Below are 18,718 nucleotides of genomic sequence, written 5' to 3'. Positions count from 1 at the left end.
TGATGATTTAACAAGGGCAAACTTTTTTTTTAACCCCTTGCAGAGTATTTCTGAAGAAATGTTCTATCAGCTCAGTAACATGCTGCCCCAGATATTCCGCGTGTCATCAACGCTTACGCTGACGTCCAAGCACTAGCGCCTCGTAGACTGACGTGCTGGCAGAAGGTGGTTAGAACCTCCAGGAACTAGAGCTGGGCCGGGATGCGGTCAGGCCAGAGATCCCGGGAAGAAAACCTGCAACCCAGGCCACGAATCAAATCCTGATAAGTGCCTGTTGAACATTCCAGAAATTCATGTGCTGCACAGACTAGTCGTCAGTCCCTTACTTGCACATTTGTTCTTAAAGTCTTTTTTAAACAAAATGTCTTCTTTTTTCCTGCTGATAAATGTCCTGTCTGTGAATATTAGTGAATTCAAACTTCCCAGACGTCACACATGGACCCTGGATGTAGGCGGTTTGTTCACTACATGCTCATGGAGGCGTTTGACTTTTCTAAAAGGTTTGAATCGTATCAGGTGCAGGACTTAGTTAACATACAAATAAAACCTTCCTTCCCCTGGTTTACCAAGAGAAAGTTAAAAAGCAGTGAAGTAAGTGTGCATTGCAAGTGTGGGTTTCCTGTGATAACCTTTTCGTAGAAACACAAATATACATATGAGACAAATGTGATTAGTCTCAAATTCCCCTGTTTCAGAAACTTGCTTGTCATGCACCCTTTCTAAGGTTTTAGGTTAAAAGTCAGAGACTCTGGACTCTTGACCAGTCTCACCCTCCCTCTGTGGCCCTGCCCGTCTGTCGGCAGCGTTGCCTGGGCTGAGAAAACGGGGCGCTCCTGTGCTCACCCGGTGGGGAGCTGGTCTCGCCAGCCCCCGGCAGTGTGTCAGTGCCCATCAGCATCCTGACAGGCGGACAGCGACAGGCATCCTTACTTCTCCATCCTGCCTCCTGCCCTCTCCTCTCCGAGTCGTCCTCCCTGCGTTCCCTTGTTGCTGGTAACTGTGTCCCCACTTCTGCCTCTGCTGCTTCGCCACCTTTTCCATTGTCTCCCCTCGTGGAACTCCTCTCTCCGGTGCTGCATATCACCTGTCTGTAACACGTTTGCCGTGAGTACTGACTGCGTTGAATAAAGGCATTTACAAAAGCACTAGTTTCATTATATCCATGGATGGATGTTGTAATTGGCCAGCGGACTGAAGTAGAGGACCTTTGATGTTCCCATAAGATGTACATCTTGATTCCAAGAAACAAAAGCTCTGTCAGTGTGCCTCTGTGTGGTGACGCGTGGAAACTCTTGGCACACAGAGTTCTCCTAACACAGAGTGTGTCTTGATTTTCTACTTGGAAGCAACTGTGCAGTAACAACCCTAAGGAGAACACCCACTCCAGACTGTGTCTGTTAGTCACTAACACTTTCCAGATCCTTTCTCAAGGAGCCTGGTGATTCCGCCAAGAAGAAGGTAGGTGTTCCGCCCTTTAGAGCGAGAGATTGTCTTCCAGGCACCAGTGCTACCATTGAGACTGACTCTGACGCAAAGCCAGGTAGACAGAGGTGGAAGATGGGGTGTGCTGGGACAGTGCAGACTGTCTGGCTCGGAACACGACAGGTCGAGTGGAGGTGGGGGTAGTGGGGTCAGTGCCAGGCTCTCAACAAGAGGAGAATCTGCACAGAATCCTGTGCCTAAGCACAGAGCCCACAGCAGCGGGGCCCAGAGTGCAGGAGTCGGGGGTCATCCGCGGAAGCCGGGCGAGTGCAGCTGCCAGCCCTTCCTTTGTCACCTGCAGGCTCTTCTCTCAAGCGAGGTATAAAGTGGTGGCTTTCAAACGGGCAATTGAAAGATACCGTTTCCCATGAAACCAAGATAAATGGGCCAAGTACCCATTTTCACACGGTCCTGCAGTCTGAGGCACACAGAAGTGGTGAGACTGGAAGAATCAAGCTCTGGGGTTATGTACTGTTTGAAGACACACCAAGCACTCAGCTGATAACATATATGATGTAAAATACTAAATGGTAGGCATTTTAGTTAAGCAGGAGATGAGGAAGTCTGTGGTTTTGTATCTGGACTGGGATTAAGACCATTTCCCGAGCATTCTAGGGGGCTTCTTGGATGGGAGTGGTTTCAGCCGCTCAGTGCTGATGTGAAGGATATAGGGGGCATCCTCGGTCTAAGGTCCGGGTAGGAGCAGATGTAGATCAAAGGGGGCAGTGATGCACAGCCAGGAAGTCGAGAGAAGCTGACCCCAAGAGCCTTTAGGGGCGTAGACATTGGTGAGGATGGTCTCAGTGAGCACGAAGTTCTCTATTTGTACAAACAGTTAAGTGTTCCTAAGGCAGATGGTGATCAGCTCCTGCAGGCTTTGAAAATACGATTCGGAGACCAGGCAGGGCATTGAGCCTGAGGTCTCCAGGTCCTACTGCTCTTCCTTCCCCTCCCCCCATTTCTGTTCTCAAACACAAAGCCCAGCCAGGCTCTGACCTCGCCATCCGTGGGGAGGTGTGGTACCAGCTGTTGGTCCGCGTGACAGTGCGCCCGGAATGGAAGAAATGCAGGAGAAGGAATTTCCAGGGAAACACAACCTAGGTTGCCTGGGCGTTGGCAGAGCCCTTCCCGGCACAGTACACGGCCTCTGTCACTCCAGCTGGGTCCTGGCTAATTCTCACCAGGAGAAAGAATGTTCCACAAAGGACGAATGAACGCACAGAAAGATTCCCGTTCAGGAGGCCCTCAACAGACAGCTGAGCGGTGTTGAAAGGACGAACAAAACTTAGCAGATTCTCGGTCCATTTTTTTCAGTTTCTGGGTGAAAATGATGGCTTCTGTTAAGTTTTCCCGTTGGGGTGAAATTGGATGGCTTTGCTCAAAAGAAATCACAGCATTGTGAAAATCGTCATCATTCTGAAGTAGTTGAACAATGTTTTACCACACCTGCATACACAAAGTTCCCTAAAAAAAAAGATTTTAAAAAAAGTTCCATGTGTTCAGAAGCATTCAGATCCGTGGTTTTCTATCCTTTAATCATCAAAGAACTTTTCCATTGTCTTCATCTTTCCCCAACATGTTTTGAAAACTTTTATTTAACAATTTAAGCAGTTATCTGTTTTTCATTAATCAAAGACACGTCTGTGGAGCTGAGATGGATGGTATTAGCAAGCAATATTCAGTACTATAATATAGAATTATTGCCATGTAATTCCAGGCAGGTTCACCAAATCAGAAACAAAACCTTGCCATTTTATGTTAACCTGTGAGGTTTCACCCTAGTGAAATGTATTTTAATAGCTCGGTGACATATTTAAGGCACCTTTAAGGACCTCGAGTTCTAGGAACCTCAAGTTGGGAACCACAGCTTTACCCAGAAATGCTTACTGAGAGTACATTACACAGGGATGGATGGCAGAGGTAAGGACAAAGTACGTGGCAGGTTGCTCTGAAAAGTCCCGTTCAATAAACAGCAGGTGTTTGCCGAGTTTCTCCCGTGCGCAGGATGGAGCTCAGTGAGATTCAGCCTCCGGAAGCCGCGCAGAGGCAGTGGCCTGAGGCGCTATCTGAGTAAAGTGAGCAGAGTTGGGAGTCTTTTCTGTGATCTGTGACGCTGACCAGGACAAAATCCCAGCTGAAGCCTGGGTATGGCTGGGTCGCCGTTCCCTGCAGGGCTGATACGTGCTTGTGATGTCCTGTCCCATGTGCACAGCTACACTTCTCACCATACCCTCCAGATCTCTGTTCTTTTCCTGTTTTCCCAGAGAAAAGCAGGGTTCCTGACGTGTCCAGGCCCAAGATTTGGCTGAACCTCCTGCTACGTATCATGCATCTTCCTTAACCGTGGTCTCTTATCTGTGCAAATTCCCCTCCTTGCTAAAATGTATTTGTAACTCCAAAAGTGATACAGTCATTTCCGAAAGCAATAATCTCGTTAACTCCGGGCTGCACGGATGTCGTAACTGACGCTCAGGATGAAACGGGGCGCTGCTGGCACCACTCTCGGCACCGCTTGTGCACATGCGCAGTCAGGGGAAAACGGAGTCTCCCGACACACACGGCCCCAGCGGGGAGGGTCCAGGCGGCCCTCTGCCTTCTGGTCTCAGCTCGCATCATGTAAGCCGGTGTCCTTGTCGCAGTCTACTCACTGCCACATTTTTCACATTTTTGTGCTTTCTGTTGGAGATTCTGCTGTTTAAAATGACCCCCGAGAGTAGCGCTAACGTGCCGTCTAGGGCTCCTAAGTGCAGGAAAGCGGTGATGCACCTCGTGGAGAAAATACGTGTGTCAGATGAGCTTTGTCCAGGTGTGAGTGATGTCATGAGTTCAACGTTAATGAATGGACAATCTGTGTCACGTGAGTCTGTCACTGAACAGAAACAGACATGAGAAACGCTATATACTGATCAGCTCATGAAAACGTGGTGATGCGAGGCTTGCAGGAGCCTGGCCTGTACTTCCCCACCTCCCCGCCCCCCTCCCCAACCCCGCCTGGAACAGGGGCTCAGGATCTGCTAACTGTGCGTGCACAGCACCAGAGTCGACCCTCCGTGTGTCTTCTCTGCAGGCAGGAGGGCGTAACAAGCTCTTGGTGGCTGTCTTCAGCACGTGGCGAATGAGACCCAGAACACGTGACCAGAGGAGCCCAGACATCCTCTCAGGAGTCGTTTAGGGATTAAGCAGAAACCGTGCTGTTGCAGGGTCGGAATGACGTCCATCTTAGTGGGTCTCCCCCGTCTCTTCCGTCTCCTCTGCTTTCTGTCCGTCTCTTCCTTTTCTTCCTTTGTGATGAATTCCTGGCTCCTTGTCGTCCGCTCGCCTGTGCTCCAAACTCCCTACCCAGCGCCACAGTCTGGCATCAGAGACGGGCATACGGTGCCCAGAGCTAAGCAAATCTGGTTCAAAGGGCGGTCGCCCTGATTTCCTTGCCATGGCTCGTTACACGGGGTGCATTACCCAACCCTCGGAAGCAGGTTTCCTCATCTTTGAGCTCGGAAAAATTAATAATAGTCTCTACCTCACCGGGTGGTTGGAAGGATTAACTAAGAAAGCGCACACGACCTGGCAGGTAGTCAGTCTATAAATATGTGCTATTATCCTTCCTTCCTTCCTCCCTCCCTTCCCGCCCCCCCCCCTTCCTTTCCTCCTTCCTGTCTGACCTTTCTCCTTTTTTCCTTCTTGCCTTTCAATAGATAGCAGGGATTCTCAGTCACTCAAGACACCGTGTCCTCAAGCAGCCCGAATTGAGTTGGGACGAGGACTCAGGGCAACTCACAGGACCAGCGCACACACAGTGAGCATCCACAGTCAGTGCAGAACGCGGTGCACGTGGAGGGCTGGGCGGGCGGAACCAGAAGAGCGCGGTGCGTTGGGCCAGGGGGATGCTGGGCCCCTCGAGAGCAGCCGCTGAGCCCTGCCCACTCTGGCATCGAGTGGGCATCCTTGGGAAGCCCTCATCCCCCCTGGTGGGGTGAGCACACATCCTGGCAGACACACAAGGCCACCTGTGCCAGTAGCAGCAACAGGTTCAGCTACAAAGGACAGGGCAGGTTAGGGTGTCAGGGGGAAGTCACAGAGTAGGTGACTACCCTGCCTGTGAGTGGAGCAGGAAGGACCATCACGTTTTTATCGGGCGAATCTGGATTTTGGACGTAACAGTAGCCTGAAGTACCTATGAAATTTAAAACTGGCTCCTCCGGTCACAACTGTACAGACTCTGCCCTGTGATGCTTCCCCAGTTCATCTCTGCGGGCTCTCTGTCTGTGAACAGATCAGATGTTTGCTGTCAGAGCTGACGCACTGAAGCAGAGCATTCAATGCTGGCAAAGGGTTCAGCGCTGGGAAGCTCAGGGAAGACGTCCTGGGGCGAGAGAAGAGGCTGAGAATCGGGAATCCCTGGTCCTCTTAGTCTGCTCTGTGTGTGTGGTGACGGGGAAAGAGGGCAGGGGCGACAGTGCACATCTCTCCCTTTGTCTTTTTTTAAAAGCACCTTGGCCCCCGTCTGGTGTAGCCCACTTTTCTATCTAAATTTTCTGTGATGGCGAAATACTGCAAACATACAGAAAAGTTAGGACAGCTAGATAACAAATCCTCACTTATCTACTACCTATATTTACGACATCTTAACACTTTGCTCTGTTTGCTTAAGGTCTCTCTTTTAAGACATAAAACATCAAAGATACAGTTGAACCCTTGTCCCTTTTGCCCTTCTCCCATTCTGAGTCCTCAGGTCAGCTTCTTCTGAGTGATGGAGGTTGGCTGGCTAAAGGCTGGACTAGAATGACCTCAGCTGGGACACCTGGACTGTCCTTCACTGGGTCCCCTACTCCAGGAGGCCTGTCCAGACTTGCTCACGTGCGGCAGCAGGTCCGAAAAGAGAGTGTGGAGCCGTGCAAAGCCTCCTGAGGTCTAGACTCAGAACTGACACTTCACTTCCACCACATTCCATTGGTTGAAACAAGACACAAAGCCATCGCGTATCCAAGGAGTGAGCTCACAGTCCCCGGGTGCGGAAGGGAAGAGCTACCGAAGCCACACAGCAAAAGCGCGGACCCGGGACGGGGAGAAAAAGTGGGGGCATTTTTGCTACCACTGTATCCCCTCCTCTCTGCTCAACAGTGATCACTGTCTTGGTTTCATTGCTCTTGTCTCGTGGGTGGACATGTTAACAATATTAATTCTGTCGATCCCTGAGCACAGCATATCTTTCCATCTATGTATCATCTTCAATTTCTTGCATCATCGTCTTATAGTTTTCAGTGTAGAGATCTTTCACCTTCTTGGTTAAATTTATTCCTAGGTCTTTTATTCTTTTTGATGCAATTGTAAATGGGATTGTTTCCTTAATTTCTCTTCCTGATAGAATTACAAACTTTTTTTTTGTATATTGATTTTCTACCTTGCGCCTTTGAATTCATTTATTAGTTCTAAATTTTTTGGTGGAGTCTTTCCAGTTTTCTGTATGTAATACTATGTTACCTGCAAATAGGGACTTCCAGTGCGACGTCAAATAGAGGCGGGCATCTTTGTCTTGCTCCTGACCTTAGAGGAAACGCTTTCAGCCTTTCACCACTGAATATGGTGTTAGCTGTGGGCTTGTCATGTGTGACCTTTACCACATTGAAAGATGTTCCCTCTATAAACAGTTTGTTGAGAGTTTTTTTTGTTTTTTTACCATGAATGGATGTTAAGTTTTGTCAGTTGCTTTTTTTGCATCTGTTGAGATGATCATACGATTTTTATCTTTCATTTTGTTAACATGGTGTATCACGTTGATTGATTTGTGGATGTCGGACCATCCTTTCATCCCTGCAATTAGTCCCACTTGATCATGGTGTGGGATCCTTTTAATGTGTTGTTGATTCGGGTCTGCTAATAATTTGTTGAGGATTTTTGCCCCTGTTTTCATCAAGGTTATCTGTCTGTAATTTTCTTTTCCTGTAGTGCCCTTTTCTGGTTTGGTATCAGGGTAATGTTGGCCTCATAAAATTAGTTTGAAAGTGTTCCCTTTTCCTCTTTTTTTGGATGACTTTGAGAAGGATTGGTGCTAATGCTTCTTTAAATGTTTGGTAGAATTCACCAGTGAAGCCATGTGGTCCTGGACTTTTCTTTGTTGGGAGATTTTGTTTTTATTACTGCTTCCATCCTTACTAGTAATTGGTCTGTTCAAATTTTCTGTTTCTTTATGATTCAGTCTTGGTGGAGGGAATGTTTCCAGGAATTTATGATTTCTTCTAGGTCGTCTTTTTGGGGGTTTTTGTTTGTTTGTTTGTTTTGCATGTAATTGTTCATAGTAGCGTCTTACGATTCTTTGTGTTTGTGTGGTGTTAGCGGCAATGTCGCCTCTTTAATTCCTATTTCAATCCTCTTTCTTTTATGGTTGGTAAGTCTGGCTAAAGTCTTATCTATTTTGTTTCTCTTTTTTAAAAACCAGCTCTTAGTTTGTTTGATCTTTTCTATTATCTTTTTAGTCTCTGTTTTGTTTATTTCTACTCTGATATTTGTTATATCCTTCCTTCTACTAACTTTGGGCTTTGTTTGTTCTTCTTTTTCCAGCTCCTTGAGATGTCAAGTTCAGTTGATCATTTAAGCTCTTTCTTTTTTCTTTGCCTCATAGCCCATCATCTCACATACCCCCAGAGCTAATCAGCCACCAAATCCTCCTTACTTCTTGCAAGTCTGCCCATTTCTCTCCATCCTGCTGGTACCTTCATGGTCCAGGGCATCCCCTCTTCCCTGGACTTCATCCCCACTGCTGGTCTCCCTCATCCCAGTTTTGCCTCTTCTCCTCTCTTTATCTTACCCTAATTATCTAAAATCCAAACATCGCCATGTTGTGCTCCTGCTTAAAACACGTCGGTTGCTCCCACGCAGCTTTTAAAGAGCGAACTCTTTAGCCTGGTTCCAGGGTCTTTCATAGCCGGCCTCCCGATCACCTCTCTAGCCTCATTTCTTGCCAGTCCCCAATCTCTCCCCCGAACCGTATTCTCTAGACCAGCAGAGTAAAAATTCGAGACTTTCAGGGCCATGTGTTCTCTGTTGCAATGACTCAGTTCTGTAGTTGTGTCACAAAAAGCAGCCATAGGCAATATGGAAATAAATGGGTGGGACTATGTGCAAATACAACTTTGATGACAAAAACACGTGGCTGGCTGAATCTGGCCCATGAGCCATCATGTGATGACCCCCGCTTTAGACGACAGAACTCCCAGCAAATCTGCGGACGTGGCATTTTCCTCCATCTCGCGAGCACTGCACAACCTCCTGTCTGCTTCAAATGCCTCCTCTCCTTTGCCTGCGACCTTCAGTTCATCGCCAGGTCTCAGCCTGGAGGCCACTTCCTCAAAGACTCCTTGGCTCCCTGACCCGCCACCTCCGCCGTCGCTCTTACACAGTAATGTCTTTACCTGCCAGAATGTTCACACATTTACTTGTCCATCTTCTCCCTCTTGTCTGTAAGCAGGAACCATATCAAGTCCACACTTCAACCCCTATTGTCTAGAAGAGTGCTTGGCCTGTGTGAGAAGTCAGGACAACTTTGATTTTCTCCATTGAGTGAGCAGAAGGCCAGTAGCCCTCTGGCTGGTCCAGCCCAGTCTTCAAACTTTAGAACTGGGAACACACTGCCTGAGTAAATGGTGGTATCACCATGGAAACTGTGATCTGTTTGGGGTAAGTCACCCCTTCCCTCTGGCCTGGCTCCTTTCTCTGGGGAAGTAGTGGTCCGAAATTAAGGACCAACCACTGTACCTCCTCTCAGACAGCACCCCTCCCACCCAGCGGGCAGCTCAGAGCTGTCTGACCCCACTTCTGGCAGGCATTCTCAGCCACTGATTTTAAAAATAAGCCCCAAGGGGGAAATTGCTACGTCTCTTTCCAAAGGCTGATGTAGATGCCAAAGGCTGTGGTCAGCGAACCATCTGTGGTTAAGGGTGGAGCAGCCACCGTTCAACCAGGCATCCTGGGGACTCTCCCTGCCTGTTCAGTGTCCTCCCGTTCCAGCCCGTCACCGGTAAAATGGGAAAGGGCAACCCTGCCAAGCCACCAGGCAGGTAGGAGGCGGAAGGGCCGGCCGGGCGTCCTGTTCCAAACCGCGGCTAAGCCTCAGGCAGCGGCCTGAGCCCTTCCTGCCGGCCTCACAGCCTAGGGGTGAAAACCAGGCAGGCACAGATGTGAGCCGCTCAGAGATTGGGAAATGCATATATGCACTTCCTCCTCCACTTTTTAAGGCGGCTACTCAGCACCCGGCACTGCGGGATGCTGAGTCACAAAGATGCAAAGGAAGGAAGGAAGGAATGGCTCACACAAGGAACGGTCGTTCTAGTGACGTTTATGCTGAAGCAGGAACACATTGTGCAAAGGGGGCTGGAGTAGAAGCTAGCAAGGCGAAGGGCAGAGAAGATTCCATCAAGGAGGTAGAACCTGACCTGGTCTTGGGCAAAGTGTGGGAAGGAGGTTTATGAACAGAAGGGGAAGTGGATTTCGGGTAGAGGGAGTGACATGACCAGAGGTGGGGAGAAGTGAGTGCGGAGAGCGGAGGGGAGACGTGAGTGAGGGAAATAAGACTGGAGGGAGAATGAAGGGTCATGCTGTGGAAGACCCTGACGATGGGGCACTTAACTCCGAGGGTGAAATGATTAAAGCCTTTTTAAAAAAAAAAAAAATTGAGCCATAATTCACATGCCATAAAACTCACCTTTTTAAAGTATAAGCTTTTCACTATCTTCACAAAGTCATGCAACCGGCACTATGATCGAATTCCAGAACAGACAGCATCCTTCGGAGCGTTTCTAAACAGAAGATTCATGGGAGGCAGTTGTGTTCCGAGCAGACGACTCCAGCTTCAAAAGCGGGAGTAGTTACACGAGGAGAAACAGGACACAGAAAGAAGCTAAGAGGCTCCGAGGAGTGGGGACCCGGACAGAATAGAGCGTAGTGCCACCTCCTGTGTGTGACCTTCTGACCCCATCCAGGACAGCGAGGTATTGCTGAGATAATAAGCCGAGCCTTTTCCGCTTTGTGTTCCCCTCCCTTGTTCCTGGAGGGTGCAGACCTGGGTTCCCTCGCCGGTGCTGTTGGGGGAGCGAGGCCAAAAGCAAGTTGCCTGGGGACAACCCCCTTCCTGACGTCTGTTTAGAGATTCTGTTGGGATTCTGAAGGCGCGGGAAAGAGACCCTTTTGGGGCAGTGAGAGCTGACACTGAGAGAGCAGAGAGAACAGGGCAGGAGACTCCCCTAGACTTTGAAGAACCAGTGATAGCTGGGCCTGGAGCAGCAGGGGACTCAGGGGGCTGACAGCATACCTTTTGGCAGCTGGACCCAAGGTCCTAGAACTCAAGGCCTCCTGTGCCCAAGGGTGGCACGTGGATGCGTCAACTTGACTAAGTGAACCGAAGGCCAGAGGGGCTCCCTCCTAAGCATTTTATTCTGCATAAAACTCCTGGGGTTTTGCCCTGTCCTGAGGAGCGAGGAGCCTCAGCACTGATGGACACTGCGTTAACCCGGGGGTAGGATGGGGCTCCGTGTCACCGCTGGAGAAGTTGAAATACTGGGGACCATCGTGGGAGCTCGTGTTATCACAGTGGTTAAGAGCACAGATGCCGGAGACCAGGCGCCTGCACTGGGCTCTGGCTCTGCGGTTTATTTGCTGCAGAGCGTGGGTGTGTTATCAAACCTCTCTGTACCTGGGTTCCCCAAAGTGGGGATGATGGAAACCCACCTCATAGTGGTGTTGTGAGGATTCAGTGAATGAGCATCTGTAAAATGGGTATAAGACCACTTGGCACATAAATGCGGCTATACATGTGTTTGTTATTATTTATTAATTAGAGGAAAACAAATAGTTGTGGGAGGAGGGGGTGTTGCCCTATAAAGGAAGATAACTGTTGGGTGGAAATAAGGGTGGGAAAAGGGTAGCGGGGATGAAGAAGAAAAATAGGGGATATATTAAGGATGAAAGACTTAAGGTAGATAACCATTTAGACATGAAGAAGAAAGGATAGGAAAATAAAAACAGGTAGATGAAGATAAATGAGGATAGAGAAACAGATGGTTTGATAGATGACAGATAGATAGATAGATAGATAGATAGATAGATAGATAGATAGCAGGAAATAAAAAGAGATTGAGAAATAAATATATCACATAAAGAAAACATTACAGACATGAAAAAATGGTGGCTGAAAGTAAATGACAAAATGATGTGAGAGAGCAACTAATACATATAAATGATAAACTCAGAATAAAATATACAAAACAGCATCAGATGATAACTGGGGGGAAAGGATAAAGGGAAAATGAAAGGGAGGCTGGTGGTGAGGACCAGGTCAGTCTGTGGGATGGAGGGGACTGCTGTCCCCCTGCCCGCTCCTCGCCACCCACCCTGCTCCCACGGAGCTCAGCTCCACCTCCTCTGATTTCCAAACCCTGTTCCTCCACTTGGAGACTCCCTGTTCTCTGTTCAGAAATGTATTTTCTTCCGTCTGGTTCTCTAATTGCTCTGTGCATGCAATGCTTGTCTCCATTCCAGAAGACTATGTCCTCAGGGAGACGAGGTCTACCCAGCCGTCCGCTTTCTCGGTACCCCACCCAGGGTGGGGCTGAGAAAAAACGTATTGAAGGAAAGTCCTGGTGCAGAAGTGGGTATCACAGGGGCTACAAGCCTCCAACTGCCACTGTCACCACCCTGTAGGACATCACCAGTGACCCCCGGAAGGGTCTTCTCTAAAAGCTTAACCTGGAGGGAACTGTCCAGCTGCCCCGGCACAAGAGACGTGTATCTGATTCCACCTGCTTGTGCTTCACAAGGGTCCAGACCTCTGTAACTCGGCATTTTCCTATCAATCATTGGTCTCCCCTACAACACTGTGAGCTCCCAGAGGGCAGAGTCTACAAGGATAAAATTGCAAAAATGTCACAGGATGAGCAGGGGCTTATATTCTGTAACCATCTCTTCTAAGCATCCGAAAATTCCACCACATTGCAGTCAACGTGCCTCGTCCTAAGGACAGACGTCGTGTGGCAAGGAGAAGGGAAATTTGGGTATAAGAAAAGAGACCTGAGGTTCTCTGTTTGCACAGGTCCTGAATATAGGACAGGCATCTAGAGAGGGTTCTGGTCACCTCAGCCAAAGGAAACTCCCCCAGACTGATCTAAACCTGTTCCTTCCCTCCTAGACCAGAGGAAGGAAAAGTCCCATTCACAGCCACGGAGAAATAGAAGTCTTCCTCTCTGATTATATGCAATTTACAGCGGGTGTTTCATTTGGTTCCCAGGAGCCTGTAATAGCTGGAATTACCCTTGTTCCTCTTCCTCCTTGAAGGGCCAGAGCTGGGACGTGCTCTGTGATTATGGGTAGGACAGCTCCGTGCCAGACTTACTCGGCCTGCTCACTCTGTGTGTGTGTGTGTGCGCGCGCATGCACGCTTCCAAAGCAAAAATTTCCCATCTCCTTACATGGTTTTTCGACTCATAAGTAAAAAGTTAAAATATCTTTGCCATTTTACCCATCCTTCCTGGAGAGAAGGAAGGAAAGAAGGAAGGATGGAAGGGAGGGAGGGAGGAAGGGAGGGGGGAAATAGAAAGACGGGGGAGGTATTGCTCGGTGGTTAGAGTGCATGCTTAGCATGCACGAGGTCCTGGGTTCAAATGCCGGGACCTCCATTAAAAAGAAAAAAAGAAAGAAACCTAATTACCTTCCCCCCAAAAAATAAAAAATAAAAAAGAGCAATTCAGCCTTAAAAATCGCTTATTTATAAAAAGAAAGGAAAGGAAAGGGAAGGAAGAACCCCGCCTGCACCTCACAGTCTCGCAGGTGGATCGAGAACGCCACTGTCGACAGCAGGAAAGCGGAACTGGCTGGGCTGGGACCTACTGACGTTTGCAGTGCAGGCGATGCTCTGGGAGCCGTGGCGTCTGTCACAGCTAGGCAGCTCTGTAGTTCAAAAGGAGATACTGACAACGTGTAGACCAGGGGGCGTGGCTGTGTTCCAACAACACTGTTATTTACAAAAACAGGCAGATCGTCTGATCTGACCACCAAGATGCAGTTTTCTGGCCCTTCATGTAATCTATCGTGGTAAATGTACTATGTGCCCTGGAAAAGGATAGGCATCCTGCTGTTTTTGGACGGGGGGGTTTACAAAGGCCAACGAGGTCAGACTGGTTGATAGTGCGGTTGGCTGATAGTTCAGGTTTCCTCTGTCCTTACTTGTTCTCGGTCTCTGTGTTTTATGAATTGTTGCGAGACGGTATTGAAACCTCGGGCAGTAATTGTAGACTTGCCCGTTTTTCTCTGTAGTGATACCAGGTTTTGCTTCTTTTCAGAAATTCTAATGTCAGGTGCATAATGATTTATGACTGTTATGCCCTCTTAATTCATTGCCCCTCTTCTGTTATGAAATGAACTTCTTTCTATTTTATGCTACTCTTTGATATAAAATCTATTTTGACTGATAATAAAAGATATTCCAGCTTTATTTTTATTTAGCTTTAACATATTTGTATCTTGATATTTATAGTTGGTTTTTCTGAGGCTGACACATTGTCATGCTTTTTTTATACAATATGACAATCTCTTCCTGCTAATTGACATACTTCAACTATTTGCATTTCCTATGATTATTGATAGTTAGGTTTAAATCTAGCATGTTGCTATTTGTTTTCTTTGCCCTTTCATTCTTTCTTCTGCCTTCCTTGGAGTTAACTGAGCATTTTTTAGGATTCCATTTTAACTCATTTGTCAGCTCACCAGCCGCAGCTCTTTGTTATATTTTCACTGATTGCTTTAGGGATTATGGGGCACATTTTGACTTGACTCACTTGGCCGTCCAATGATACTCTGCTACGTCATGTGCAGCACAAGGACCTTACAACACTTCTCTCCTTCCAGGCTGTCTGCTCCTGCTGTCACACACTTTGTGTCATGTACACTCTATGCACATTATAAAATCTACACTATATTGTTATCATTTGTGTTTAATCCAGCAACTAGCTTTCAAAGAGGTTTAAATAATGAGTTTAAAAGTCTTATATATTTACCAACATATTTACCATTTCTGAAGCTCTTCATTCTTTTATATAAATCCACACTTCCATCTGTACCATTTCTTCTCCCAGAAGGACTCCCTTTAACATTCCTTTTAGTGTGGGTCTGCAGTTATCACTTCTTTCCACTGTTGTTGGTTGCAAGTGATGTTATTTTTCCTTTTTTTAAAAAAAAAAAGATACTTTGCTGACTGTAGAATTCCAGGTTGACAGCGCTTTCTTTCAGTATTTTAAAGATGTTGGTCCATGATCTCCTCATTTGCCACATTTCCTACCCAGAAAAGTCTGCCGTCATTCTTGCCTTTGTTTCACTGTGCATAATGTGTGTCTTTCCTTTGACTGCTTTAAAGATTTTTGGTTTGTCACCGTTTTTTGGTAATTTGATTATGATGGCCTTATAGGTTTTTTTTCCTTGTACTTAAGGTTTATTGAGCTTCTTGGACCTAAGGCTTTATAATTTCCTTCAAATTTGGAAAAATTTTAGCCATTATTTCCTTAATTTTTTTGTCTCTTCTTCATCAGAGACTCCAATTCCACATATATATATTAAGTTGCTTGAATAATGTTCTGTACATTTAAAAAATGTTTCCCTCTCCGTGATTCATTTGGGACAGTTTCTACTATTACGTCTTCACTTTCACTAATCTTTTATTCTGCAGCGTCTAATCTGCCATCAGTCCTACCCCGTGTGGTTTTTATCTTAGGCATTGCGGTTTTCAGCTCTAGAAGTTCAGTTTGGGTCTTTTTTATATCATCTGTGCCTCTACTTAACATTTCTCATTTTTCCTTCTAGCAGTGTGAACATATGAAGTAGAACTGTGATGATTTTAATGTGTCTGAGAATGCCAACATCTGTGTCAGCTCTGGCTTAGTTTCTGCTTTTTAATTTTTTCTCCTTATTATGACTCATTACCCTGCTCCTTTGGATGACTGGTAATTTTTCATTGCATGCCAGACATCTGAATTTTACCCTGCTGGGGCCTGGATGTTCTTGTATTTTTATGAATATTCTTGAGCTTTTTCCTGGAGTGAATTTAAATTACTTGGAGACAGATTGATCCTTTTGAGTTTTTCTTTTAATATTTGTTAGGGGTTAGAGCAGCATTTGGTCTGAAGATAATCATCTCCCACTGTTAAGGTGAGACCCTTGTAAGTACTCAAACCAATGTCCTGTGAATTATTATGTTTTGCTGTCTCTCTGGTGGGAATGGGCACTGTCCCCAGTCCTGTGTGAACTCCAGGTACTGCTGTCTGTAATCCTTTTGAGCAGCCCTTTTCCCAGCCCCAGGTAGCTTCCTCACACACTGGTCAGCACTCGGCTGACCACACGAGGAGGTTGTCCCCCGCATGTCTCCGAGTTCTCTGAGCACTGCATGTTCTCCAGTCCTCTGCCCTGAAAGCCCTCTTTGCCCTGGTCCCCCTCAGTCGGCTTCACCTCCCCAGTTCAAGGTGTTTGCCAGGCTCCCCCTCGCCTTTTCCTCCCTGTGCCCTCACTGAAAACTCTGTTAAGACAGTACGTTGGGGCAATCGTAAGATTCACCTTGTCAATTTCTTGTGTCTCAGGAATCACTGTCCTTTGTTGCCTGGCATCTACTATCTGGCAAACTGTTGCTTGATACATCTTTTCCAGTTTTTTAGTTGTTTCAAGCAAAGGGGTACTTGCTTGAAACATCCCAATCCTGTTACAGCATCTTGGCCTCTGGAAGTCTTGAAAATATTAGGGAGCGTGTCCAGAGCCTTGCTCCAGCCTGGTTTATCCCCATGACCGAGGTGTGGCTCTTCTGTGGTCTCTACTGAATATTCTCTACTGAGAAGATCTAGTTCTCTGCACAAACAGCCCAGGGTGAGTGCTGGAAATCACTCAGCCTCCAGCTCCTTGGCAGCGCTGCTCCTGGTCTCGTGGAGAGTCACCCTGCACTTGTGTGGGTTGGTGCTCAGCAGTAGGCTTAAGGGTGAACCTACACAGATTTCTGAAGCTCTTTCTCTACATTCTCTCTCTTTTTGCCGCTCTATCCTGCAAATTCTCGCTGTCTCAGCCTCCCCATACACTGGTCTCTGAATCCTCAACTCAGTGACCTGTGGGCTCTACCTGGGTTCTCCTTTCTGGCTCTGAGACCTGGAAAGTGCCTCCAGGCAGACAGAAAAGGTGATCCTAGGGTCCATCTCACTTGTTTCCTTCCCTCCAGGGTCACAGCCTGGGCTGCCTGTTATCCATGATCTAAAGCGTTGTTCCACCTACTTGCTGAGCTGCGTCGCACAGGCGCGCAAGTGCGGTACAAGCTTCTCCACCGCGCTGGAAGCAGAGCCGCTGGGGTAGCTGACTTTCTATGATAAAAGGCAAATCATAATATCGAAAGTGGTTTTTCAAATTACTGTGCCCCATCAACATTCTGATCGCCCCTCTGCAGAGGGCTTGGCCCTTGTTTGAGAATCATTGATCTAGTGAAGTCCACAGATTCACAGCCATTCATTCAAACGCTGTTTATTCAAACATCTCATAAACATTATGTGGCAGGCAGTGGGCTAGGTTCCGACACACAGAGATGAATTAGGCACCACTGCTGCCTCAATCAGAGGCATTACCTTCACTATCAGAGGGATTACCTGATCGGATTATTAAAACCCGGTAAAGGCAGTGACAGAGACACGAACAAAACATCAGTGAGGTGGGGATGGGGGCAGGGAAGATGGGCACCAAGTCCAGCTTAGGGACAGGTGGAAGGGTGTCAGGGATTGCTTCCGGAGGTGACATTTAAGCTGCTTCTCTAAAGATGGGAAGCAAATTCGCCAGGGAAAGAGAGGACCGTTTGAGCAGAGGCACAGACACAGAAGCAGCACAAAGCAGGCCCGAGAGCAGTTGGCCATTTCAGCAAAAAATTCCCAAAGAGGGAGAGTCGGGGAATGGAGCCAGAGAGGCCGGCAGAGGTCAGGACGCCGAGGGCCTGCCATGCCTCACTGGGGAGCCTGCCACAAAGGGCCGAGCCGTTTACTTAGCCCGCATGGTGGCTGGCAGGGCGCACGCCCGCCTCAGCATGCAGCACGTATTATTAGATGATGATCATGAAAGGCGAATCTGAGAAACCACAAAACTCTGAGCAGAGCCAGAATCCCTTATGTTCCGAGGCTCCAGATAGTTATCTGACTCCTCTGCCCCTTTGCAAATTCAGCTGAGATATGTGGCCACGGTGGTCAGCCAGCCCCGAGGCGCTGCCTCCTTGGCAGTTGGCTCACCCTCCAGGCTTGTAAGTGTGGCTGGAGAATGGTAAGGGGGAGAGGGGAGAGAGAAGAAAGACAGAGAGAGAGGAGGGAGGCTGGCAGACTGGAAGTCCTGCTGGGAGACACTGCAGGATAGGGGCTCAGAATGCAGGGGTAGAGAAGCGAGCACTTCAACCCAAGGTGGTGACTTCTGGGGTGGAGGGGAGGACGGGCGCCTCCCAGCGGATTCTGCAAACCCTCCGACAGCGAGGCCACAAAGCTGAGTGTGCAGTCAGGACGGGCACTCCGCAGCAGAGGGCAGCTGGGACAGGAGCAGGGTCTCTAGTCTGAACGGACCTCGGGATTCACACACATCTGGACCACGGGCAGGCTGGCCCCAGGAGGAATCCATCTGCCTGAGCGTTGAGATGCTGCCCTAGGACATCCCTCCTGGAGGAAACGGGAACCCAGCCTGATGAGTCTGAGCCACAACAAAGACGGGGGGCCCCGCCAACGGGGAGTCTGAAAGCAAAACCCAAAACAGTAAACCCCCGGGGCACAGACCGTTCTGCTCAGACATTCGTCTAACTAGCACGGCTCTAGAGGGACCAACATACTCTTCCTTGTTTTGAAACAGAGCAGAAAGCAGCGCTGGTTCCTTAAGGGCTTCAGGTCCTCAGCTCCAGGGGGAAAAGGGACCCACGGGCCCCCGGCAGGAGGTGGAAGCCTGGGGGACGGGGGTTCCCGCGGATGCTCGCCGACACGTGTGAGGCACGCTCTGGGCTTCTAGAAATGACTCGGGGCCACTCATGGAGCCTTGAAGTTGCACGTGAGCTGGCAGAGGCCAGAACTAAGGGAACGTGTGTTAGACTGCCAGTGGGGTCCCCCTTCCGTGGGCGAGACCTGGGGAAAGCGGGCTTGCACTCGGCAAGCGCCCACTATAGCTCCCCGTGCAGGCCGGCGAGCGAGGGAGGCCCGCCTCTCCCGCAGGAGTCCGC

At 48.4% G+C, this 18,718-nt stretch overlaps 1 protein-coding gene across 3 annotated transcripts in view; it reads left to right on the top strand.

Annotated features, from left to right (window-relative positions):
* The window catches only part of FERRY3 (FERRY endosomal RAB5 effector complex subunit 3), a 29,849-nt gene extending 28,701 nt beyond the window's left edge, over positions 1-1,148 (top strand). For all 3 annotated transcript variants that reach the window (XM_010982797.2, XM_010982798.3, XM_031444293.2), the window contains one exon: positions 44-1,148. In XM_010982797.2, coding sequence (XP_010981099.1) covers positions 44-136 — 93 coding nt within the window. In that variant the 3' untranslated portion in view covers positions 137-1,148. The remainder of the gene's footprint in view (positions 1-43) is intronic.
* The last annotated feature ends 17,570 nt before the right edge of the window (positions 1,149-18,718 follow it).

This window comes from Camelus dromedarius, chromosome 25 (assembly GCF_036321535.1).
Source record: "Camelus dromedarius isolate mCamDro1 chromosome 25, mCamDro1.pat, whole genome shotgun sequence".
NCBI classification, from domain to species: domain Eukaryota; kingdom Metazoa; phylum Chordata; class Mammalia; order Artiodactyla; family Camelidae; genus Camelus; species Camelus dromedarius.
Note: the sequence above shows the minus strand (reverse complement) of the source record. Positions and strands in the feature narration are given on the sequence as shown.